The sequence below is a fragment of the Abramis brama genome, assembly GCF_963993115.1.
Source record: "Abramis brama genome assembly, chromosome: 15".
Taxonomy (NCBI): Eukaryota; Metazoa; Chordata; class Actinopteri; order Cypriniformes; family Leuciscidae; genus Abramis; species Abramis brama.
In genome coordinates, this window is record NC_139977.1 from 29,168,586 (window position 1) to 29,195,318 (window position 26,733).

General features: G+C 36.4%; 2 protein-coding genes across 26 annotated transcripts in view; both read right to left on the reverse strand.

Moving 5' to 3' along the window:
* Positions 1-263: 263 nt before the first annotated feature.
* Positions 264-8,748, reverse strand: cenpt (centromere protein T). Of its 2 annotated transcripts, XM_084138309.1 has the most exons (14): positions 8,526-8,748; positions 8,035-8,082; positions 7,444-7,543; positions 6,575-6,710; positions 5,809-5,905; positions 5,594-5,736; positions 5,328-5,427; positions 4,985-5,133; positions 3,218-4,198; positions 2,625-2,924; positions 1,889-1,988; positions 1,665-1,808; positions 1,457-1,561; positions 264-649 (listed from the first exon to the last, which is right to left on the reverse strand). In XM_084138309.1, the coding sequence occupies exons 1-14, from the start codon at positions 8,612-8,614 to the stop codon at positions 520-522; spliced, it is 2,622 nt and encodes an 873-aa protein (XP_083994435.1). In that variant the 5' UTR covers positions 8,615-8,748; the 3' UTR covers positions 264-519. The 2 variants fall into 2 exon arrangements, with proteins under 2 accessions (XP_083994435.1, XP_083994436.1); XM_084138310.1 differs by lacking the exon at positions 8,035-8,082.
* A 4,678-nt stretch (positions 8,749-13,426) lies between these two features.
* Positions 13,427-26,733, reverse strand: part of fnbp1b (formin binding protein 1b) — an 83,234-nt gene continuing 69,927 nt past the window's right edge. For 12 of the 24 annotated variants that reach the window (XM_084136183.1, XM_084136177.1, XM_084136186.1 and 9 more), the window contains 5 exons: positions 26,137-26,246; positions 23,453-23,585; positions 23,229-23,362; positions 22,281-22,432; positions 21,538-21,731 (listed from right to left, as the gene is read on the reverse strand). In XM_084136183.1, coding sequence (XP_083992309.1) covers positions 21,553-21,731; positions 22,281-22,432; positions 23,229-23,362; positions 23,453-23,585; positions 26,137-26,246 — 708 coding nt within the window. In that variant the 3' untranslated portion in view covers positions 21,538-21,552. Of the gene's footprint in view, positions 16,608-21,537; positions 21,732-22,280; positions 22,433-23,228; positions 23,363-23,452; positions 23,586-26,136; positions 26,247-26,733 lie in introns of those variants that run through there. The other 12 variants (XM_084136187.1, XM_084136185.1, XM_084136172.1 and 9 more) reach the window with 5 other exon arrangements.

A 26,733-nucleotide genomic window follows, 5' to 3' on the forward strand; every position in this document is an offset into this window, starting at 1 on the left:
TGTAATTGAAAGTGTAAAACAACTGTTATGAGAATAAGAATAAAAACATCAAAACATAGAATAATACTACTGTTTATATAATGCAAATGGTTTCACATTATAAAGTATAGTATGAAGATACTCTACTCCAACTAGCGTATTTCTAATAATTTCCAGCACAGAATCAGAAGGCTATGATGTTTGTGGTTTATATTTTTCCATGGCAGAAACATTTTTGAAGAAAGCATTTGTGTGCGGATGAATCATGCACAATAAGACAGGGACTTGCCATGCGGTTTTTAATGTCTGTTTTGAAGAACATTTTTGAAAATACACATAAATGACTAAAAATACAGTGAACTGAAACTTTATTGTTTTCTTAATGGTGCTGCATAAAAAATGACAGATATATATTACACAAATCTTTATTTACAAAACAAGGTATTTATGTTTTGAACATATAAACATATTTACAAGAGCACATGCAGATGTGCGCAGCCATCTACTGCAGTGTTTAAAGAGGACGTCACATCTGCGTGTTCACCTTCTCTGTGTTGGGATGACTTTATTTCCGCTGGTGGCCACTGGGATGAGAAGTTTCCGATACTCGAGCGGAAGATATTTCTCTATCAGTATATTCACAGGCGTACCATCCGTCACAAAGCCCTGCCTGAGAAAAACAACACAAACAGTCAGTTGAGCATGCTAAACATAGCCAGTATGACTCCAAGGGGGAAAAGGCTGCAAAAGTGTTCAAAAACAAGTGGACTGAAGGGGGTTGACTGGAGTAATGACTGTATTTGATATCTGAATGCAGTAACAGCGCTTGCTAATTTATGAAATAGGGACTTGTTTTGTGTTTGAGAAAGGTCTTCAACATGTGTTAAAACATATAGGGGTCATTGAAGCCAACAGTTTAAGGGACCATTTCTTTGTTAAAGTCTTACTTTTGCAGGTAGACTAAAGTGTAGCTCTTGTTGAGAGAAAACGCATTATCTTGATGTTTTGAGAGGACTCTCCTGTTTATAGTTAGAGCCTGGCCAAATCCAACCTTGGAAAAGCTGTGTGTCGGTGTGTGTGTTAGTCTTCTTGGTTACTGGTTAAGGAACCACTGGCATTATTGGAGATTGACTGAGTTGTTGTTCTGGACATGCTGGCGCCCAGCAACCCAAATCTACGACCTGGAAGGTCACGACGTGCCTAACTTCAGGGTCCGAGTGTCAGCGGCATAATCTATGGAGATATGCTTCAGTCTATCTGTATCTGTGTGGAAAATTACGATGTTTATTTATTTCTTAGCCAATCAGAAACTGCAACCTGAAGCAAGGATGATAGATAGCAATGATATAGAGAATAACTCCCGCTGGAGTGACTTTGGGCTTTGTAACTTTGCAGACCTTTTTCATGCTCAAACCACAACATTACAGACTAAAGAAAGGTGAAAATGTAAATCAGCATAATCCTCTTTAATGTTTACCTTCTCATGAGGAGCTCAAAATCTTCAATCTCAATAGTTTTACGTTTGGCATGAGTAGCGTATACTTCCAGATCATCTGCTAGCCGTTCAAAGTACTTCTTAAGACTAAGGAATAAAAAAAAAAAAAGCACAGACAGAATCATTGCAGGAGACGTAACTTCAAATGTTCGTGCTGCATCATGTAAATAACCCTTCTTTTAGCACTTACAATTCATTAATGACAGGGTAGACGTCACTGGCCACTTTGGTCTTGGCGAAATGCTTGAATACGCTCATGACGTAACTCTTGGGAAGAACATTAACCTCCGTCTGACGCTTCTTTCTGGGGGCTCGTTTGGCAGCCTGAGGGGGACTGAGATAAATGGGTTTTAAATCTGCATTAGGATACACTATTAAACAGACAAAGGGAAGAGGACTGTTGTTGGTAAATACCCAGCATTCACTTCTTTAAGGACTGTGGGCATGGCCTGCGCACTAGGACTTGCGAACAATCTCTTCTGTCTTATGAAAGCAGGAGTTTTCATGGACAGTTCTGAAATAAAGGAAAATACAATTAATACAAAAGTAAATTAGCTAAAACGGAATTGCAAGCACATCAACAACTGATTCTTTTTAATGATTCAATAATGCCGAGTTCACACTGCATGATTTTAGGCCCGATTTTCGCTCGCCGACAGGTGATATGTCCGAAATCATAGGCAAATCGGTGCTCGTTCATGCGAGTGACAATCACGCAGTGCGAATTATGAGCCGCGATCTGAGAGAATCGCCGACGCCTGTGAGAAATTTGGCATGCTAAATATCTGGACCAGTTGGCGATTCACAATCCTGCTGTGTGAATGTGTTCTGACTGAAAACTACATTGCGATGACCTACAGCCAACGAGAGAGCAAGAAACAGGACAGCAGGAAGTTCAGGGAGGAGTTATAGACCAGAATATCAGTATTTAAATAGATATATTTACAATTATATCAAGCAGAAACAAAGCACAAACATTTGCTTGACCAGCAGCAACAGCAGCACATTGCCAAATTACTTATTTACCCCCAACTCTCTTTGCAGAACACACAATCCTTGCTCCCCTCGTCTCCCCAACCATTTCCTCCTCCATAATCTGTTTTTTTTTCACCTAACGAAGACATAAAACACATGTGAAAGTGGAAGTCACCTGCACTAAGAGCATCGTCGTTGTCATCATCCTCTTCCTCCTCCTCCTCCTGAGGAGGTTCAGGGCTCTGATTGGCTGGCTCAGAGTCCATCAGCTCCTCCTCTGATTGGCTCACTTCCTCCGGGGCATCATGATGCTCTACAAGCTCGGATAAATCTTCCTCAGCAAGACTAGCCTCACGTAGGGATGACCTCCGCTTAGATGTGGTGACCTCTGCCACAGGGCTGCCCGCTTGTTCTCTTTCTTCATCTGTAACGTCCTGCAAACTCTCTCTGTTCCCGTCAACAAACTCCAGATGGTCTGAACAGAAACACGTTAGCTTTTCAACCTAAAATTTATTTTAGTTTAGTAACTATTAAAGAACTGCCCACTTAAACAGAAAGAGACCATTCCGTGTAAAGCAACAGAGCAGTTTGCTTTTTAACGTGACATTTTGGGGGCATCTTAATATGCAATTCTGTTTATTTAATCGTAATCAAAATCCCAAAGCTTTGCATCATTGGAATAAATTATTTAAATTAAATTATTTCTTTAATTTTACCGACCCCAGACTCATTTGAGCCTGTAATAATCAGGTTGAACCTTGTTCTCACCTTTCTCTCTGGGATTCAGTCCAGCTCCGAAACTCTTTGTGACTCTAGTGGAGGCTGGAACTCCCGGGACAGCTCCTCCTCCCTCTGAGCGGTGCGCTCTGCGAGTTATTCGCTCTGGATGATGTGATGCATCTGGGTTCTCTTCAATGTTCTCATCTTCAGCTTCCTCAACCTCTTCATGCTCATCTTCCACAACATTCTCTTCCTCCATGTTCTCATCCTCAACTTCCACAACATTCTCATACTCAACTTCCTTCTCCACGTTCTCATCCTCCTCCATGTTTTCATTCTCAACTTCCTCCACATTTTGATCCTCCTCCACGTTTTCATCCTCAACTTCCTCCTCCACATTCGTATCCTCAACTTCCTCCTCCACGTTTTCATCCTCAACTTCCTCCTCCACATTCGTATCCTCAACTTCCTCCTCCACGTTTTCATCCTCAACTTCCTCCTCCACATTTGTATCCTCAACTTCCTCCTCCACGTTTTCATCCTCAACTTCCTCCTCCACATTCGTATCCTCAACTTCCTCCTCCACGTTCTCATCCTCAACTTCCTTCTCCACGTTCTCATCCTCAACTTCCTCCTCCACGTTCTCATCCTCAGCTTCCTCCTCCACGTTCTCATCCTCAACTTCCTCCTCCACGTTCGTATCCTCAACTTCCACAACGTTCTCAACTTCCACAACATTCTCAACTTCCACAATGGATTCCCGATCTTGTAGCTCCACATCCTGAGATTCAGGAAGTGATTCTGTCATCGCCTGCGTTGGAGCAAGTACAATATAATCTCCAGGAATCAAAAACACATCATCTCCTGCTTCTTGGGATGAAGGCGCCAACTCTTCCTCTTCCTGTGATGGTCCTACTGTCTCGTCTTTTTTCGAGTGGACGTAAAGCTCTGTGACATCATTGAGGCCGAGCGTGAACTTCTGCCATGAAGAATCTTCGAGAGTTGTTCCTTCCTGAACCACAGAGTGATCTAAAGGACAAAGAAACTATTTAACAAACAGACCAAATAAGACAGATGCATAATATCAGACTCAGTGTATATTAGGGTTTCACAATTTTGGGGGAAAATGTAATTTGTGATATTTCCGATAAACCTTGCCATTGCAATTTAAAATGAAAAAAAAAAAAACAAAGAAAAGAAAACCTCCAGGTTTGATGTGCTTATTTGTAGGGCTGCACAATTTGGCCATTTTTTTAAATTTATATATCAATATGACTATAATAATAATAATAATAATTCTGTAACAATAATTAGTATTATTACTGCAACTACAAAAAAATGAGCATTGAATAAAAATAATATTATTATTATAATAATAATCATTTCATTTTACAGTACAAATGTAAAATTACAACCCTAATATTTATGGCTGCCTTAATTCATTTTCAAACGCTAATCTATCAAGCTTTCATTTTGTCCGAAAACCGCAGGGAGTCCATAAAGCATCTTTTGTTGACAACTGCTGGTTTATAAGTGCTTCTCATAAGTTTGGGAGGTTTGTTGGTGCACGTTGCATTCGCATATGCACCGTTATAAGTGACCCAAACTCAGCAGATGCAAAGACGGAGTTGCTAACCGAGCCGCTCTGAGACACCAAAAAACACTGCATCATGAGCTGCTCTCGTGTAAACGAATGCTTCAGAACATGCAGAACATACTGTAGTTTTGCAGCCATTGAGATTTAATGATCATATTAAGCTATATCATGATTTTGGTTTTATTTCAAATAATTGTGCACCCCTAGTGTATATAAACCTTGTTTCGGGCCCTGCTCCAAGCATCTCTGAACGGCCTCATCAAATGCATCCACAGACGACAGCTTCCGATTGGACACCTTCCGCTGGAGCCCCGCCCTCTCAGAGCGCTTATCCACAAACGGGGTCTTCAAGGTCAGGTTCAGCCCGCTGACAGAAAATAAACTTTAATTAATCACACTCAAAATGCCTCAATAACCTCTTACATCTTACAATTCAATTTCAACCATGTAGTTCCCATATAGTTCCTAATTAAGTTAAAAAGTTAGCAATTTTATTTACTTTCCATTGCTAGTTTTAGTGACCAGGCCAGTCTATTGGAAAATAATGGACAAAGCATTTACCTCTTTGAGCCAGCAGACAAATCCAAATCATGAGATGTATCTGGATTCTCTTGAGGGCCATCACCTCTGTGAGAGACATGCGGGACGTCCTCTGTGTTGTCTGAGAATGTAGAAAAGGGTTAGATGATGCTTTATCTGAATGGTCTGTTGCACGTGACAAATTAAAATTATGTGCTGATATTCCACTATATATGCAGTACGCCTGTTTTCGATTCCAAATAGTCTTTCTAACAAAACCATATAACAGGTGAGAATGGGTGAAGCACCTGGCAGTTGATCGAACTCGCTCTCAAACGCGGACACACTGAAGATGCGCTGAGGTTTCTTGCGGCTCAGTCCTCTGACCACATGTGTCAGGGGTTCAGTGTTCAGAGTCAGATCAGACAGCTCCACTCCAGACAGGCCTTCACTGAGGAAAACACAGACACGTGAACACAACGTGCCGAGAACTGCAAGTACATGAGACTGAAGAGTTACTAACGTTCTCTCTCCGGCACTAGACACACTGGACTCGGCTGGATTCGGTTCTGCTACTTGCAGTGCAGGCTGACCCGACATCAGAAGTGATGCTTCAGTCTCTGAAACACACATGGGTGAAACTTCAAAAAATGTTTTTTTCTGCTTTGAACTACTAATGCAAACATTTGGGCTGGTGAAGCAAATTTAGTCATATTTGATGCAAAGAAGATTTTGCACAATGAAATCTCATTACAGTCACATTAATAACATCATCTTCTGATTATTTAGGAATTAGTTATTTATATATTAGTTATAGATAAGCATTAAAAACTTTATTGTTAACTAAAACTATTAAAATTGTTTTTATTAATTTGAATATATCTGAAATGAAGTAAATTAGAAATAAGTGAAAATTAGAAATGTTGCCTTGGCAATTAGGCTAACTGAAATTAAATAAGTTCCAGTTCTAAAATCACACACTAAAACTGAACATAAAAAAAAAAAAAATTAAATTAATAAAAATAAGAAAAAGCACATAACAAAACTACTAAAACTTAGTTCTAAAATTAAAACTAAAAATATATAAATTAAAGCTAATTCAACATATAACTAATATTTGTACTTTCCAAGGCTTTTCCATGTTTTAAAATAAAAAAGATTCCAATAAAAATTCCCTGATATTTCCAGGTATTCCACATTTATAAGATCTCCAAATATCTCGCTTTATTAATACACCCATCTGTGTTTCTTGACATTTATCGGTTCATTCCTGAAACCTTTCCACTCACCCATCTGAATGATTCCTCTGAGCAGACCACGAGTCGTCATGTCCTCGTCATACAGCGGGGACGGGGCAGGAGGGTCCGTCTTTGCCACCGTTGACCTCCGTCGTTTAGGTGAAGGGAGGGGTGACAGAGAGACACTCTGAAAAAAAGAGATATGTATTAAAAGGGTGGTATAATGCCCTTTTCACAAGATGTAAAATAAGTCTCTGATGTCCCCAGAGTGTGTATGTGAAGTTTTAGCTCAAAATACCCCACAGATATTTTTATACAGCATGTTAAAGTTGTCACTTTTTGAGGGTGAGCAAAAACGCACCGTTTTTGTCTCTGTCCCTTTAAAGGCAAATGAGCTGCTGCTCCCGGCACAGGGGGCGGAGCTACAACAGCTCGCACTCATAAAGACATGCACTGAAAATTTCTAGCCTTTTATGTTCAAACCGGAGTCAGACAATGATGGAGAGACTGTAGACATGTAGGCAACATTTCTGAATGGTTAGTTGATACATTTATGTAGCTTATGTGTAGTTATCTTCTAGTCATTGATTAGCATATTCTGTCTTGATAATCTATATATCGTGTTCCGGGGGCGGGGTTTATGTAAATGTTAGGGTTTGTGATGTCACTGGGAGGAAGCTTGTGTAGTCCCTACCAGTCGTTTGTTGTAGTCCTTAAAAAGCGATTTCTTTAAAAGCAAATATCTCCCTTTGCTTTGAACTTTGAGCGTTGCAACTTTGCAGATGTTGTTTATGCTCAGACAGCAACATTACACACTAACTAAAGTTAGAAAAGTGAAATCATAATCAACCACCCCTTTAAGGATGTGATTATGTAGAATATGCAGTTGTATATAATAATCTATTAAACACCACACATACCTCATGGAGCTTCTTCTTGAGTCTGTGACGTAAGGCAGATCCAGGACTCTCCAGACCAGGGGTATTTTTCACCCTCATGCTCCGCCGTACACTGGTTGAACTGAAACACATAACAAACACTGAAAAACAATACGCAAAACTTACAGAAAATGTATATATATATATATATATATATATGTGGGTGTATGTGTGCATATATATATATCAGAAAGTTACATATATATGAGAGGAAAGAGGTTTTGCATAATTGTCTGTAATGGCTATAATTCACAATTTGTACGTTTTTAAAAGGTTATGCTAAATAGAAAATTAATACAGACTTAACCTACAACCAGTAAGTTATACAGAGAGTATAACTTCCCCTTTATGACGTTTTTGTATTTAGTTGTTACCCAACTAACGTTACATAATGTTTGAAAAAATATTCACTCAACTATTTGTTTATAAAAATGTATCTGTGTACAAACCATTTACGTAATCATCAGTTTACGTAAATGGTTTGTAGCAAACAAGCAAACACATATACAATTAGGCTGGATATTTTATGTGTTCATAAAATGTAACGTTAAGTGACATTTGAAATAAATTCACCTTCTGGTTACAGGAGATCTGGGTAACTCTGTGTGTACACTGGTTGAACTGAAACACATAACAAACATTGAAAAGCAATACACAAAACTTACAGAAATTGATATACACACACAAACACACATACATATTATATATATATATATATATATATATATATATATATATATATATATGGGTGTGTGTGTGTGTGTGCATATATAAATATATAAGAGAGTAATTAGTCTAAGGAGGTTTTGCATAGTTGTCTGTAATGGCTATATATCACAATTTGTACGTTTTTAAAAGGTATTATTTTGTAATTTATAATTCACAAAAATATTTTTTACATGTTTGAAAAAAATTTCACTCAACTATTTGTTTATAAAATGTATCTGTGTACATAAACCATTTACGTAAACTGACTTTACAGCAATCAAACACATATACAATTAGGCTGGAGATTTTATATGTTTATAAAATGTAACGTGAAGTGACATTTGAAATAAATTCACCTTCTGGTTACAGGAGATCTGGGTAACTCTGTGTGCAGGACTCTCCTCAACAAAACCCGAGCAGATAGGTCCTCCTCTATTGAATCCATCGTTTCTTATCGTGGTTTATCACAAAACGAAATATTCACAAATGCTAAACTAAACTACATTAAATTGAAATGAAACAACAAAGAAAAACATCGTCGACTCATACATCTGAGGTTTGAAAATGGAAGTCACACTCCCGCTCGTTCGTTCAAGTGAATCTCGCGATATTTTGTCGTTGATTTCATTGGCGCCGCGGTGTAGTTTACAGCACTGTAGTACCAGTACATCATCAAGGGGGCGCACGACGACAGCGGCTCAGAAACCTGAATCCTCCATTGATCTGCATTCAAATATCAGTGCGATTTGTGAAGTCTAATAAATTGATACCTAACATACAGATATACAACATTTCCAATTATCTATATATTATCTAAATAATTTAAAATAATCACTCAATGAAACAGCTGTGATATGGCAATCCTTCAGAACATAATAGAACAGAAGAATATAATGGCTTCTGTATTAACAGAATTGTATTAACCATAGTATGTGGTATTAACACGTCATTTACTACTGAGAAAAACTGAGTAGTTTTGAGTTTGAGCTCTGCATCATGCACTATGTGCAAAAATATGGCAATAACGTGAAAATAAAAAAACTTGGTTAGAGATGCCATGAAGTAAGTGGCAATGCCTTAACCATATGTGTGTTGAAGGCCACTAGGACCTCTTCCATCCTTGTCAAGGGGAGTGCTAACCTTCTCTCCTTTCATACAACACAAGTTTCACGTGGTTTCTCAGAGAATATAGAGGGCAGTACGTGCCTGTAATTCCCAACGACGGTGACAAGTTTCAAAATGAAAACCTTTTTACCATATTTTATATATCACATCTTGTTATGTACATTTTTACATACACGTTATAATCGTATTATTTGTATTAATGCTTGATTTATGTTTTAAAAAGTTGTTTTTGTTATCCTGAGCCGCCGTGCATGGCTTTCTCATTTGCATCTTGCACATACCGACCAATCATAACGACGCGAGAGGACACGTCACAGACTCTTACCCAGGAAGTAAACACAAGAGACCATGCGGTATAAAGCCGTGACGCGGGAACACAAATATGGCTGAACACTGTCTCTCATAAACTTTTGTGGAAAACCCGATCTTTTTTTTACTTTATCGATACAAATAGATTTATGTTCTGAATGATTCTGCAACGTTGCAAGCTTGAGTTGAGAATATTTACCTCGTTTAGACTGATAGAATTAAACGTCTGTCGCGGCCGGCTGATTGATTGAAACTCGTGTGTTGCAGAAACAACCAAACAAATGGAGGAATTAGGTATGGATTGTTTACCACTTTCAGAAACCCCGACTAACAGCCCTCTTTCGAAAATGCGACGACAGGTATCTGAGCCCTCAAATATGGATATACTGAAGGCGATTGAGAGGTTGGGAAAAAAGCAAGATGATATCATGGAGAAGTTACTGGAAATTGAAAGGTCTGTTGCATCTAATTCGACCCTAATATCCGAACTCATCACCAAAGTTGATTCGGTTAACGATAAAACGAAGAGAGCTGTAGCTAAAACTGACGACCTGAGTGTTGAAGTAGAGGCTGTGATCTCTGAAAACAAACAACTGTGGGAAAACGTCGACGAACTGGATGATAAAAGACGATGGAGTTTGAAAATGTCTGGTATTCCGGAGGAGGCAGGAGAAAATGTGAAAATGATCGCAATGCATCTTTTCTCTCTCGTCTCGCCGGGATTGAGGGATGTTCTCCAGACGTCCATTGATGTCGCACACAGAATCGATCCGAGGCGGATTATTGTGCAGTTTGTGTCACGCACTCATCGAAATCGCATCTGGTTGGACGCAAAAAACACTGAAATCCTCAAACAGAAAGGCATTAAAATAACAAGATCTGACAAAATGAATGGAGTAGACTGTGGCCTCTGGTAAAAGTCAATCCAGGATAGATGGAAAACGAGCTTGGTTCAAGTCAAGGGATCGTTTGCCATTATTGATGGAAATAAGTTTACAGCGGATGATATGTGAATCATGTTAAAGTTTGCTCTTAATCATTTTGAGGAATAAAAAAAAGTGACATTGAACTTCATCTTCAAGCATGGCTGTAACCTCTTTGCAAAGATGGTGTCCTTTTTGTTCTCACATGGCATGAATGCATTTATTTTATGGGTTTTGATATTTTCTAAGCTATTTGATGCTTAATATGGAAGGTTAAAGAGATAGGTTTTGTTCTTTCCTGAACTATTCAACTCTTTGCTTATAGGACAAATTGTTCTTTTTTTGTTCTTATTCAGTGTCTTTTAACTTTTCATGTTTTTCTCTTAATGTTTGTGGGATTCGTGATCTTACTGAATGAAAAGCCTAATTTTTATTTTGTAATTCTAAAAGAAGAGGTTTATTTTCCACAAGAAACCTGTTCTAGTGTTAATGATGAGCCTTTTGGTCAGCACAGTGGGGAGGTACAACTTTTTCACATGGGTCTTCATTCATAATTTTATTTAACCATAAATTTACTGGTAAAATTCTTGAGTCACACTTCTCTGTAGAGGGCAGATGGATAATAGCAGTTGTTCAGGCCGGAGAGGCTGTTATTTTATGTAATGTATATGGCTTTAACAGCTCTGATTTAAACCATATTCTTTCCCAATCTTTGTCTACAAAACTGCTTGCTTTAAAGGGTTAGTTCACCCAAAAATAAAAATTATCCCATCATTTACTCACCCTCAAGCCATTCTAGGTGTAGCCTATATGACTTTTCTTCTTTCAGCCAATCACAGAGTTATATTAAAAAACATCCTGGCTTATTCAAGCTTTATAATGGGAGTGAATGGTGCATTTTTTTATTTGAAGGCCCAAAAAGCGCATCCATCCATCATAAAAGTAATCCATACGACGACTCGGGGTAATAAGGCCTTCTGAAGCGAAGAGATGCATTTTTGTAAGAAAAATATCCATATTTATAACTCAATAATTCACTGGCTTCCGGTAATGACCGTACGCAGGTCGAGTTCTGGCGGAAGAGTGACCTCTGACCTGACTAGGGTTGCAAAATTCTGGGAATTTTCAAAGATGGAAACTTTCCATGGGAATTTAAGGGAATTAACAGGAGTTTATGGGAATAAACGGGAATAAACTGGGAATTTTCAAAGTTGAGGGTTGGCTCTTCATGAGGAACTTAAATATAGTTGAGGAAAGTATATTTTAGCATAATCTTGACTAAAACAAACAGATGCCATTCAAATACACTTGAATATCCATGCCATTCCTCAATCACATGCACATAGCACACTGCTTACTGCATGGCTATTGAGACCACACCACCTACTGGCACTGTGCATGCCTCCATCACATGTACAGAAGCCCAAAGCACAAGACTATTGAAGGCACACATTTGAGCCTGTGGACTAAACAAAGTGAAGTAAGTTTTGATAATATTATGGGGAAATATATTTATTAAATGTTTAAATTGCAAATATCACATACAAATGTATTCATCTAGTAGATAGCAAGCTGATAAGTTAGATGCTAAATAAGCTAGCATAACTTTATTTACCACATAAGGCAGATGCTAGCTACCTCATGTGGCTGTTTTTCTCTGCCTCCTGCATTATGTTTTGAAGATCATTCCAGTTGTTTAGCTAGCCTTACTATTTATATATCTGTTCATGCCATTGCATTAGTATTCTTACAAGCTCTTGTCTTATTTTACAGAAAAATGCCACATGCACTATCCGATGTTTGGAGACATTTTACACCAGCTAATGTACAAGGGAAGTCTATATATATATATATATATATATTATATATTTCCAAAATTACCCAGCTTAACTTCCCATGGAAATTTACCGGAAACTTTCCGCCCCTTTGCAACCCTAGACCTGACGCATTAGCACAGAAGTACAGAAGACAGAGCAAAACAAAACACCGGTCATGAATTAGAAGTCTAAAACGAGATTTTTTTAAGAGAAATTTCGTTGTTGAGTTTGTTGCCCAGATCTATTTGTTTGAAGCGCGAGAGGCATCAACTCTCACCAAAGCTTATACTACTCCTTCATCCTACATCATGCGTCGGGTCAGAGGTCACTCTTCCACTGGAACTAGACTTGCGTATGGACGTTACCGGAAACCAGTACTTATAGTTGATGTAGTTATAAATATGGATATTTTCTTACAAACACGTTTTGCTCCAGAAGGCCTTTATTAACCCCCTGTAGCTGTATGTATTACTTTTATGATGGATGGATGTGCTTTTTTTGGCCTTCAAAATCTATGGTACCATTTACTCCCATTATAAAGCTTAGAAGAGCCAGGATATTTTTTAATATAACTCTTGTGTTTGTCTGAAAGAAAAAAGTAATTTACAACTAGGATGTTTTGTCATGAATTGGTAATATTTGTATTAATACATGTTTATAAAGTTAAAATGAATGTAAATGATTTACTCTACTTTAGTGGATTAATGGATCTGCCACTGTTTTGTGTAAAAAGTATACAATTAAATGTGATGTCATGCAAGTAGTTTTGTATTGTATGCATTCACACACGTTTTTTTTTTTTTTTTTTTGCGGACATTGATTTCCATTGATTTTATATCAGGTTAATGATATTTTCTATGGCCTTCCCTTAAACCTACCCATCAAAGAGACGTGTGCAAAACACTAGATGTAAATAAAAAAATTTGGCTGATTTATAAACCTTTTTAACTAGTGAAGAGCAGCAAAATGTCCTCACTAGTCAGTTGTCAAAATATTTCACTATAAGTGAAGACATTTGGCCCTTACACATACAGTATAGACAAACCAGTACACACACATTCACACAGATACACTAAGACAATATTTCTTTGATTTTCCCCTCTATCTTTAATTGGCACAGTTAACACGTACAAAGTATTCAGTGCTCCAAAAACACAAGCATAACAAACAGAACACAAAGACAAAAGTGCAAAACAAACATTTGGCAGAACCCACCAAACAAGAAAGAAAAAAAAAAAGTTGAATTCAATTAGCAAAGCAGAGAAAAGAAACTGGGATGTTTTATTAATCAAAATTTAAAAATAGACTCTTACCATGGATTGGTAGTTCACTCTTATTTATAGACTTGTACGTATAGATATACATATATATATTTATATTTAAAACTCTCTGATTTGGGAATGGTGTTTTGAAGCCCCAAACAGAGCAGGTAGGGGCCGAGGGCAAATGATTCTTATCACTGATAGGCCAAATAACAGCTGTGTGTGTGTAGATGCCATATGGTGATGGCCGGCACAGTATAACAGTGCTGAAAGGATGAAATGTTAAAGTTGTTTTGTTCTTAAAGAGAACCAGAGCACTTGAGACAGTGTGTATGTTCGGAAGACAGACGTAATGATGCTTTCCTCTTGAAGATGTTGTTCTCCGCAAACCTTTTCTCAATGATTACACATTTTCATATTTATAGGTTCATCAATAGCGAGTCAGTCAGTTATTAGGAGATGCTGCTCAATTCATTCAACATAAAGTATCATAATTCATCAATAAGCGCTTTATTAAACATAATAAAAGCATTCAGCATTAAATAGCAGATTTGTGGCATGTGCGAATTGTCATTTCCATGATGTTGCCTGTAGAGATGTAGATGTTTTGGGCTTCAAACCTACTTAAGAATAAAGAGAAAATGAAAAATATCTAACACCTCTCCTGGACCCAATATGACTGTGAGAGAATTAAAAAATATCTAAAAAGAAAAGTAAAAATTATTATGTGCCTCAAGGATGGTGAGTAGTCAGTGGAAGATGATGAAATTAAAAAATATTATCTCTTCACAACGGACATTACAGAAAGAAAAACTCCCCTTCGTCAAACCACAGTGATTACATTAAAAAGAAAACAAAAAATCAGTTGAATTAAAAACCTTAAGCATGGAGTCCATTCTTCAGGTCAAGACAACCATACAAATGCCAAACACAGATCACATGATGCATGTTAAATGTCTGGTTAACCTGTACATTTGGCTCAGAGTACATTTAAACCCTTACGTATATATATACCTTTTTTGCCAAGGTAACCGAAACCGGCCAATGAGGTTGCCGTATTCTCGGCTGGGTTCTCCACAGGGTAAAACCATGAAGGCATGAACAAAACATCTGTCACAATATAAATACATACCCATATCAACAGGAAATTAGCATATTCATGTGTGTAAATATAGCTCCTCCCCTGCTTGACCAAAAAAAAAAGCTCACGCTCGAGCGTGACGATTGGACGGTAAAGCAGGAAGTCGTTAAATGAATGAAGATGTGAATCACTGAAGGGATGTTAGATAAAAATGAGTTAGAAAAGATGGCAGACAGACAGAATATTAGTAATTGCACTGGAAGGGCGGAGACAGAGGAGGTGCCAGGGCAAGCAGACATGCTATTGGCCAGTGAAGCCCCGCCCCTGATGTGTGCCCTGCAGCTGTTATCTTTGGGAGGCGGAGTCAAAGCCTCTAAAGAGGTGTGGCCTGATAAAGGAGCCGGAATGAGTGACATCATGAAGAATTCTATTGCTGCGTTCCATTAAACTCGGCAAAAATTCTAGCTTGAAACTTGGAAAAGAGCAACAGAAGGGCACTTAAAGACATTTCACATCATACAAACAAAGCGGGACATGTGGTTAATGTTAAACAAAAGCTTTTAAGCACAAAAAATGCAAGAAGTTCCTACATTATATGTTTCTAGCTGTGTATAACATGATAATGTTGATATTCATAAAACTGTAAAACATGTGCTTGCTTCGCCATTTTGTTTCTTTATACACTACCGGCCAAAAGTTCGGAAAAATGACGCGTTTTAAATATTTTTGAAAGAAGTCTTTTAAGCTGAGGCAGAATTTATTTGATCTAAAATACAATAAAACAGTAATATTGTGAAATATTCTTCACATGATCCTTCAAGAATCATTCTAATATGCTGATTTACAGCTCAAGAAACATTTCTGATTATTATCAATGCAGAAAACAGTTAATATTTTTGTGTAAAACGTGATACACTACCATTCAAAAATGTAAGGTAAGTAACATTTAAAAAAAAAAAAAAAACTTTTATTCAGCAAGGACACATTAAATGAAATCAAAAGTGACAGTAAAGATATTTGTATGTTTGCAAAAGATTTGTGTCTTTCTATTTATCTAAGAATCCTGAAGAAAATGCATTAGTTTCCACAAAAATATTAAGCAGCACAACTGTTTTCAACATTGATAATACTAAGTAATGTTTCTTGAGCAGCAAATCGTCATATTATAATGATTTATGAAGGATCATGTGACACTGAAGACTGGAGTAATGATGCTGAAAATATTAACATAGAAAACAGTTATTTTAAATTGTAATCATATTTCACAGTATTACTGTTTTTACTGTATTTTTAATCAAATAAATGCATCCTTGGTGAGCATAAGAGACTCAAAAACATTTAAAAATCTTAATTATTCCAAACTGTTAGTGTGCATCATCTTCCAAGCATCAAGATGTAGATGTCAAGTAGGAATACGGACAGAACGCAGCACTGATGAGGTACCGCAAATCCAGCTCCTTTTACAGACCACGTTCCCAGTTCAGGATAGGTCAGGGAATCGGAAGCAAGACCTTTTTTTCAAGCTGTTAAAGACGAAAACACACACATACATACATACACTCATTCGCACCAGGCTGAAAGAAACGTTAGAGCCGTTCAGCAGCGATGAAGAGCCGTAAAGCAAAATGATATATGTAGATCATATTCACCTCATTATAAAAGAACAGACAGGTAATAAATCTAAATGTCATAATATTTCTCTGATTTGCTGTTAAAGTTCCTCTCTACAGCAGGAGAATTTAGGCCGAGAGGTCTCTATAGCCTCTTCCTCTCGCTTCTTTCACTGTTCCTCTCTTTATTTTGTGTCTGTCTCTCATCTGTCTCGCTCTAGGGCGGTTCATGGAGGGTAGGCTGTAGTTTTCCTCACATGCGGCTGCTGTTTGCCCTGCACCACTGAGTCCTCCTTCCATACTTTACGAATCTGCAGTCATACAAACAAAACAAACATATGAAAAACAAAAGAAAAGACATGTTAGACTTGGTGAAGTGATGAATTCATGCCCCCTATGAATGGCTTTTCACGCTATAATTAAAGGGATAGTTCACCCAAAAACAAACATTTTGTCATCATTTGCTCACACGCAATATTCTAAGATATTTTGAAGGATGTTGGTAACCAAACAGTTGCTGGTCCCCATTGACTTCAATAGTTTTGAAAAAAAAAATACTATGAAAGTCAATGGGGACCAGAAACTGTTTGGTTGCCAACATTCTTCAAAATATCTTCTTTTGTGTTTAACAGAAGAAAGAAACTCATACAGATTTAGAACAACTTGAGGGTGAGTAAATGATGACAGAAATTTTCATTTTTGGGTGATCTATCACTTTAACCCTGTGTTATATATTTTTATTTGTATGTCATTTTTATCCATGGGTTAAGCAACATTTCATGCCAGTGTTATTGTAGTATTATTTATATACTATTATAGTGTATATTAATATTTTGAATGAGCTTTTATTTTTATGTTTTCAGTTAACATTTTTTAGTTCAAGTTTTAGTAATTGTTATGTTTTGTCATTTGTATTAATTTTCTTAAAAAAATTTTTTTTTAGCTTTAATTAATTTTTTTTTAGCTTTAGTCATTTTAGTACATCATCTTCATTTAGATGCCAAGGCAACATTTCAATGTTCCTTAAGTTTAAGTTTTTCATCTAATATTTATATTTGAATTTATTACAGCTTTATTACTATTAACGAAAATGATTTTTAAAGTGCCCCTATTATGCTTTTTCAAATATTATAGTTTCAGAGATCAAAGTGCAGATCAATGGGAGTTATTGTCTGCTAAAATAATGAATCAATACTTGTTACTGTACTGTTCATCATAACAGTTCGTATAACTGTGTATCAACTGCTGAGGAAGATCCAGAGCTGAAATTTATATATGGTAATGGACGTTTTGTTTCTGACATGAGCTATAAGTGGTAGACCAATCACAACAGACTGGGCCATCTGACCAATCAGAGCAGAGTAAACCAATCACAACAGACAGGGCCATCTGACCAATCAGAGCAGAGTAGACCAATCACAACAGACTGGGTCATCTGACCAATCAGAGCAGAGTAGACCAATCACAACAGACTGGGCCATCTGACGCTCGATGGTGTTTTAAGCCCCCAATGGCTCCTTAGAGGCAGCTAACCCTACCCTCAACCTTAAAGCTACCCATCCCTCGCTGCCTGGAAGGCGCCGTTGGGGGCTTAAAACACCAAACACCCTATCTGACCAATCAGAGCAGAGTAGACCAATCACAACAGACTGGGCCATCTGACCAATCACAACAGACCGGACCATCTGACCAATCAGAGCAAAGTAGGCTCTCGAAAAGGAGGGGTTTAGAGAGACTGAATCTTTGAGAAATAAGGTGATGCGCAATGTATATTATGAGAAACTGATGCATGTAAATATATTGTAGAAGATCTCCAAAACGAAATTAGGAAGTTATAAAATAGCATAATAGGGCCACTTTAATAGTTTTAGTTCTAGTTAACAATAACAACACTGTTTCGTGCTTGTAATTTTAAAATCAAATGTACGCAGTGATTAACCCAGGATAAACTAACAGTGTAAAACATGGAACAAGATAATCCAAGGTTAAAAATGGCCATGATTACACGAGTGAAAAGCCTATTTGAATGCACACAAAAAAACACACACATATGAAATTATATGAGCAGTGCGATTACAAAATGGACTGAAAAATGACCATATAAACACATAGGATTGATTGTGTGTAGCGTGATTTATAATATGCTTGAATTATTGGCAAGAGTAATTCAATTTTCTTGGTTGAATTCAAGAACAAATGCAGCCTGAAACACTCAAACATGCATTTATGCAGAGAAAACATCACTCAAACAGGCAGGTTTGCAGAAACAGAGGACTCAGATGACGTTTAATATGTTTATATCAATAATTAGATCAGCATGTAGGTTATCTCTCAGGTTGGTTTGTTTTTTGTGTGTGTGCACGCCATTTTGCAGAAAACTATAACTTAAAGGCGGCGTAGAGTAAGTAGGTTCATGCTTGTTTAAACTGAAACAAAGGTCAGACTTCAACACTACATTTGGAGGAAATCACACTCGTGCAGTATTCAACTTCAACTGTTTCAAATGTCTAAGGTAGTCAAATGCAGTTTGAGGCATCTTAAAATGAAAGAGAAATTCCAGATCTCTTCATTCACACACACACACACACACAGCTAATGCACTCATCTAGTACTCTGTCTCACCCTCAGAAAGATAAACCCTTGTCCAGGAAAACAGCTCTGTGAAGAAACATTCAGAAACGTTTCATGCGTCACATTTCACAACTAAAATGGCAACTCAGCTCTCATTCAGGAATACAGATGAGGAGCACCGGACATGATTGTGTCGTCGTGACTCAAACTTTATGATTGTGATTATTGAATGAATATTGTGATTTTACTCATTTAAATGGTTGCATTGTGTTTTTCTGTAAACTTCTATGTATCATAAGGTTTTTTTTTTTTCAGGGTTATTTCTTCTTGTTATGAATATCTACATCAACTATACACTGTAAAAAAAGATTTTTTGAATCTTAAAAATTATTGAAGTCTTACTAATTAAAAATGTTGCTTAATTAAATGTGTTACAGTACTTCTGAGTGAAAATTGTTTCTACACCAACTTTTTTCAGTGGAGATTGAACACAGTCTGAACAAATAATAGAGCTAAAGATCCATAACGGCAGTCTCTATCTAACACGTATTAGCAAATGATGTACTTTTCACAAATATATTCAAAGGCATGATGATGGTTTACTAAAGAAATTCTACTTATGCTACTTGTAAACTGTTTATTATTACTAGTGCTTGAGCTGATGTCAATGTATGATCATCTTTTTTGGGGGGGAAACACCAGCATAAGGCCTGGTTCACACAGAACGTGTTTATGCGGTTAAAAACGTCAAGGTCTAGAGACTCGTTCTTTAAAAGTTTAACTTATTTTAACCCGAGTGCCGTGTTTTTTAGAATGCCATGTCATGTGCGAGACGCTGCAAAAGATGCGAGACGACAGTCTTGCGCGTTTACATTGAAAAACAATGAAAAAGTAGAGCAGTGGAATGTAAAAGTGTGTTCTGTCTGTGTGAACGGCCTCTGATTTGACGTTTTCCTCAGAGAGCTAGGCTGGATCTTAAGTTAATTTACAATTACTTTATGTATGAAAACAGTACAAAAACTTGCATGTATCTCCTAGTATGTGTGTGTTGGATTTTACTGGAGCGATCTAACATGCACTGCTATTCAATACGACAAGATACTACCGCCATATGAAACTATGGTGGACTAATATCTAAAACCATCATGTGATAAGACACATACAGTACTAGAGCTGCACGATTCTGGTTAAACTGAGAATCACGACTTGGTTTCAAACAGAGATCACGATTCTGAACAGACAACTAAACAAAATAACATGTAATTTACTAATTGATAATAATTGCTGCAGTCCACTTAAAATATTTAATTAATTTGAATGAATTATTTGAAAAAATCGGGTTGAATGAATGATTCAATGACTCACTCATAAATACTTCACTTGTTTCATTACTGGATGAATCAGTGTTTTTGAACGAATCTCTTGAATGAATGATTCAATGACTCACTCATAAATACTTAACTTGTTTCATTACTGGATGAATCAGTGTTTTTGAACGAATCTCTTGAATGAATGATTCAATGACTCACTCATAAATACTTCACTTGTTTCATTACTGGATGAATCAGTGTTTTTGAATGAATCTCTTGAATGAATGATTCAATGACTCACTCATAAATACTTCACTTGTTTCATTACTGGATGAATCAGTGTTTTTGAACAAATCTCTTGAATGAATGATTCAATGACTCACTCATAAATACTTCACTTGTTTCATTACTGGATGAATCAGTGTTTTTGAACGAATCTCTTGAATGAATGATTCAATGACTCACTCATAAATACTTCACTTGTTTCATTACTGGATGAATCAGTGTTTTTGAATGAATCTCTTGAATGAATGATTCAATGACTCACTCATAAATACTTCACTTGTTTCATTACTGGATGAATCAGTGTTTTTGAACAAATCTCTTGAATGAATGATTCAATGACTCACTCATAAATACTTAACTTGTTTCATTACTGGATGAATCAGTGTTTTTGAACGAATCTCTTGAATGAATGATTCAATGACTCACTCATAAATACTTCACTTGTTTCATTACTGGATGAATCAGTGTTTTTGAATGAATCTCTTGAATGAATGATTCAATGACTCACTCATAAATACTTCACTTGTTTCATTACTGGATGAATCAGTGTTTTTGAACAAATCTCTTGAATGAATGATTCAATGACTCACTCATAAATACTTCACTTGTTTCATTACTGGATGAATCAGTGTTTTTGAACGAATCTCTTGAATGAATGATTCAATGACTGGAAGCGTAACAATGTAGTCAATACAATCGCTGAAGTGTCAAGTTACTTTCAAAAGGGGATTTGCTCTATTTTGATCGCTACTGTAGACATCAGTGTTTATATCCAAACTATACTCTTTTATCTTAGTACTTCTGTGATAATATGAATATTTGTAACAGAAATATCGATACTCGTCATTTAAGAATGAGATTGCGTGGGTGTTTGAATATAGATCGCAATCTTTTAACGATTAATCGTGCAGCTCTATACAGTATAATCATTTAGTCATTCAGTTTCAGAAAAAGGTCTGTCCGCATTAATAAAAACAGTCACATTCTTGGCTTGGAGAGAGAGTCAGGATCAAACACACACCCTAGATGTCTCCTTTAGGGTTCATAAACACAAACAGACTCATGAGCTCAAAGGACCTAAAGCTCTCGGTCATATGTAGGTTATGGCACCTTTGGCGCTGGAGTCCAGAAAGACCTCGACGTAGGATGTGGGAACGTAACCCTCCTCTTCCTCGTTTCTTCTAACACGTGTCCATCCGTCACCTTTGTCTTCCTCTATTACATACAAGAGCTCACCCTCTGTTACTGCGATGGTGCCTTCATTATGACCTACAGAGAAAAGTGATGGGAAAATAAAGATATATCTGGAGTCTTTTATTCAGCAAGGATATATTCAATTGATCAAATGTGAGAGTAAAGACATCTACATTGTTTCCAAGGATTTCTGTTTCAAATATACGCTGTTCTTTTGAACTTTCTATTCATTAAAGAGCCTGAAAGAAATCACAGTTTCCACCAAAAGACGAAGCAGCACAACTGATTTCAACATGGATAATAATCAGAAATGTTTCTTGAGCAGCAAATCATCATATTAGAATGATTTCTGATGAAGGATCATGTGACACTGAAGACTGGAGTAATGATGTTGAAAATTCAGCTTTGCATCACAGGAATAAATTACTAGTAATAATACTAATAATATTTAACAGTATTACTTTTTTACAGTATTTTTCATCAAATAAACACCTTGATGCAAGTATCCATTTCACTTAGGAAGCTCCTTTTGTAGACAGCAGACAGCGAGGCAGTTCACAAGGTTTGAAGCGAAGCCTATATTTTTGCTATAAATGTTTGTTTAGGCATTTATACATGAAATACCTTCGAACGGGTAGAGGGCTTTGCAGGTGCCGATGGTCGGTAGCATTTCTTCGTCTGGGTCATCAAATTCATCTCCGGACTCCGCTGTTTCTGGTTGGACTTTACTCTGGACCTCAGAACTCGGTTCCTCTGTATAACTGCCATCCGGACTGCTCCATCACACACACGCACACACACACACACACGTAGACAATAACTATAGCAACTGTTTTGAAAGTATGTGCATATATTTGCTTTATTTCACTCATGAGGGACTAGTTTTTAAAAATGTCCTCAAAAATACTGTAAAACATCTTAAAAACTAATATGTAAGGACTTGGCGACACTAGTTAACAAGGTTAACATCAAGGTAAGATTAAAATCTAAAAGTGTTAAAGTTTACAAAAGCTACATGCTAAGTGACAAGTTTCCGTCAGCAAGAAATCATTCTGTCCTCAGTGAAAATAAGTAAAGCTTTATTTATTTAGCACAAAAAGAGTTTACAAAGTGCTATATGAACATCACCACATGCTTTTATACATTTGATTATTTATTTTTTGCATGTATATATTTCAATCTCATTCACTTTTAATGCTACACAAAAGAAGATATTTTGAGGAATGTCGGCAACCAAGTTGTGGGGCACCAATGACTTCCATAGTATGGAAAACAAATACTATGGAAGTCAATGGGTTTCATCAACTGTTTGGTTACCGACATTCCTCAAAATATCTTCTGTTGTGTTCAGCAGAAGAAAGAAATTCATAAAGTTTTGGAACAACTTGAGGGTGAGTAAATGATGACAGAATTTAAATTGTTGGGTGAAATATCCCTTTAAGTTAAATACTAAGCAATAATCAGGACATTTAATGGATTATAAAAACAATTAAATTCCATTGTGGGCGGAGGTAAGGTAGTCTTCAAAAGTTCAGGCGCACAGTGTGTGTGTATGTGTGTGTGAGTGTGTACCTCTCTCTATCCTGTGCGCAGTTGTTGTTGTTGGTGGTGGGTGGCGTGCTGTTTTGGGTCTCATACAGGACACTTGTCCGCCGCGGAGGGTCACTCTTCACCGGCATCCTTCCTTCGACCTCCGCTAACCAGCCCTAGAGCACACACACTCATTTCCACTGAACTGAACTACTCATCCAGGCTTGTGCTATATATATATATATTTCATGTTCATGTACACGCACCTCAAATTTCTGTGCCTCCGCTTGCAGTTTCTCAATGTTGTTGGCGATCTCTCCTAACCGAGGGTCCACGCTGTTGGGATCCCCCATCTGTGGGTTCTTTATATACACTTCCTTCATTTTAGTCAAAGCATCTCTGCCAAGAAAAATTACACATAAATACACATTTTTTCTGAATAAATCCCATCAAACCCTGGCCTAGTCAAAATATGCCAAAATGAATATGTAAAGCGTTTCGATTGGAATTTCATAATTAGGAATCAAATAAAAATAAGACTTGATCTTCGGTCCGTGTACTTTTTCGTTCATTCATTATTCTATTTCGGAATGAAAGATGAAATTTAAAAAAGGGTGCTTGTTTTTTTGTTTAAAATAAAAAAAGCAGAAATGGCTGTATTTTGTTTTCCAAATGTATTGTTGTCATCAAATAATAGTATTAGAAAATTGGACGACATTTCCGATCGGTTTTTAATTTGTAATATTTATTTGTACGTTTATTGTATTTCATTTGACTGATCGCATCTTTACCCGGAAGTAAATTACACCGTGCAACAAGCAAGATGTGCATTTATAAATCCGGTGACGCGTGTATTGATTTTTATTAATAAACAAGTGTTTTCTCTGACAGTGTCGACTCGGCTGCAAAGATGAAGTTGACGATCGCCATATTCGTATAGTGAACGTGCCTATAGCCTAGAGAGAAATGCACATAATGGATTACATAATCAGAGAGTAGCCTTTTTCTTTTCGTTTTGAATTATTTCGTTTACGTTTAAAGACATTTCAAGCTTTGTGTAGGCTATTTGATGTATTTCTCATGTCTGTGTGAGGCATACATGAGTTTCGCTCAGGATGTATGATGAGATGCGCTCCAGTTCACTTGCAATGCAATTGACCGCGCGGGCGCCTCCATGATTATTATTGTCTGTTGTATTTGCTTCTTATTTATTAAATCCAGGAAATTGGTTGATGAAAAATGTATTAAAATTAAGATACAATTTATACAAAACGAAATTTACTTTAAAGAAAGGCTTTCTACAAAACAAAACGTAATGAAGTGGTCAAAATCATGTCTGACTCGCTCCATGTCTCTCGATATATATTGCGCATAACTCGTGCTGTTCACTTTTCATAAATCAACATAAATGGAAAAAAAATAACATTAATATTTAAACAAATATGAAACTAAATGCGCTTACCTATTTAATGGCTACAACAGTATAGTAGGCCTACAGACTCTCTATTTGTACAAATTGCTGCACATTCATTTAATTCTGAATTTTGCACACACAAGTTGAAAGGCATTTGTTCAAATCAAGTTCACGGATAATTGTGCGTGCATTTATTAATCATTATGATACTAAAATCATAACAAAGTAGGCTATGCTATGTACAAAAAATCAGATGAGCACAGAATATGAATGCAACGTTTAATTACACGTTAAGACTTCACACGACGGTGTAATTTACTTCCGGGTAAAGATAGGATCAGTCAAATGAAATACAATAAACGTACAAATAAATATTACAAATTAAAAAACGATCGGAAATGTCGTCCATTTTTCTAATAGGCTAGGCTACTATTATTTGATGACAACAACATTTGGAAAACAAAATACAGCCATTTCTGCTTTTTTTCTTTTAAACAAAAAACCAAGCTGCACCCTTTTTTAAATTTCATCTTTCATTCCGAAATAGAATAATGAATGAACGAAAACGTACACGGACCATCTTCTTGAGTCTTATTGAATATTGTTTATTGTCTTTATTAAAACTCATTTCATATTGTATTGAGTAATGCTGTGCTGCTGAAAAATGAAAGATGGTTAAAGAGGGAGTTATAGGGATTTTAAAAGCCCAAAATATTTGATTTAAATAGAATTTTGTTGTCCTAAAGATAGATTTTATTCTCTTAGTAATCATAACGCAATTGCAAACCATGTGTTCTCAAAAAAAATCTTGTTTTTTTTTTATGTCATGTTGGAATACGATCAGAAATTCGATCCCTTAGAATTTCTTTCAAATTATGACAAAAAATCCAATTCGATTCCTTTAGGATATTTTTTTGTTTGTTTTTGGAGTAAACATTAACATTATACACGCACTTTTGTTCAAATGAAAATATTAAATATTATACAATTATGCATTCAATAATGAAATTTAAAAAAGTAAAAACAACTAACTAACTAAATAAATAAAAGTGCTGGGAATAAAACTGGGTATGAAAATATAAAACAAATGATGATACTTTACAATAATGTTCCATTTGTTAACATTAGTTAATGATATTAGTTAACATGAACTAACAATGAAAAATAATTCTAAAGCACTTAATAATCTTAGTTAATGTTAATTTCAGCATTTACTAATACATTATTAAAATCAAAAGATGCATATCTTCATATTACTTAACGAACCTGAGCTAACAATGAACAGGATGTATTTTATTAACTAACATTAACAAAGATTAATAAATACTGTAATAAATGTATTATTCATTTTAGTTAATGTTAGCTAATGGATTAACTAACATTAACTAATATAAACTTCTTGTAAAGTGTTACCAAATAGATACTTTGTAAGGCTAACATAGCCTTCTTATTCAAAGAGTCTTTAAACATTGTCAGTGTGTCCTTTAGGATCATTTTTGTTTGTGTTTCTGTTATTTGTGTGTTTTGTCTGTATACCTCTGGTCCATCTCTTTCTGTATGTCTTTATTGATTTCGTCGATCTTCGCCTGAAGCTTCTTCCTTCTCTGCTCTGGAGGAAGATGACTGAAGTCCTCCGGATTCGAACCCTGAGAGGAGACAGAGAGGGAGACAAACAATTGAGTATTAAATACAATAGAGTATTTGCACCTTAAAAAAACCAACACTGTCCTGCTAGAATCTACAAATACATAAACAAAACTATGCATAGCCAATAGGGAGGGTCAAACCAGGCCACATCCAAACACATCAACTGAATATTACGTATTCTTCTGTTCCTGTCATCTGGTTGGCTAGCTAGCTTTGGTAATGAGCCAATCAGCTTTCAAATCAGGTGTTTATCAAAGGCAAACAGGATGAGCTAATTAAATCTAAGATCAATGATTGACAGAACCTATTCAGTCCAATGCCAACAACAACATTGATTAAACGGTTCTCATAAAATAAACTGTTATCTTGCTCGCTCATCTCTGAAATCTGATTCTGGTTCATCTGAGAAATGTGGTTTGCATCTGTCCTTATGTGCCCTCTCTCTCACTCTCTCTAACATCCTCTTCCTGTCAACATTAATGTATC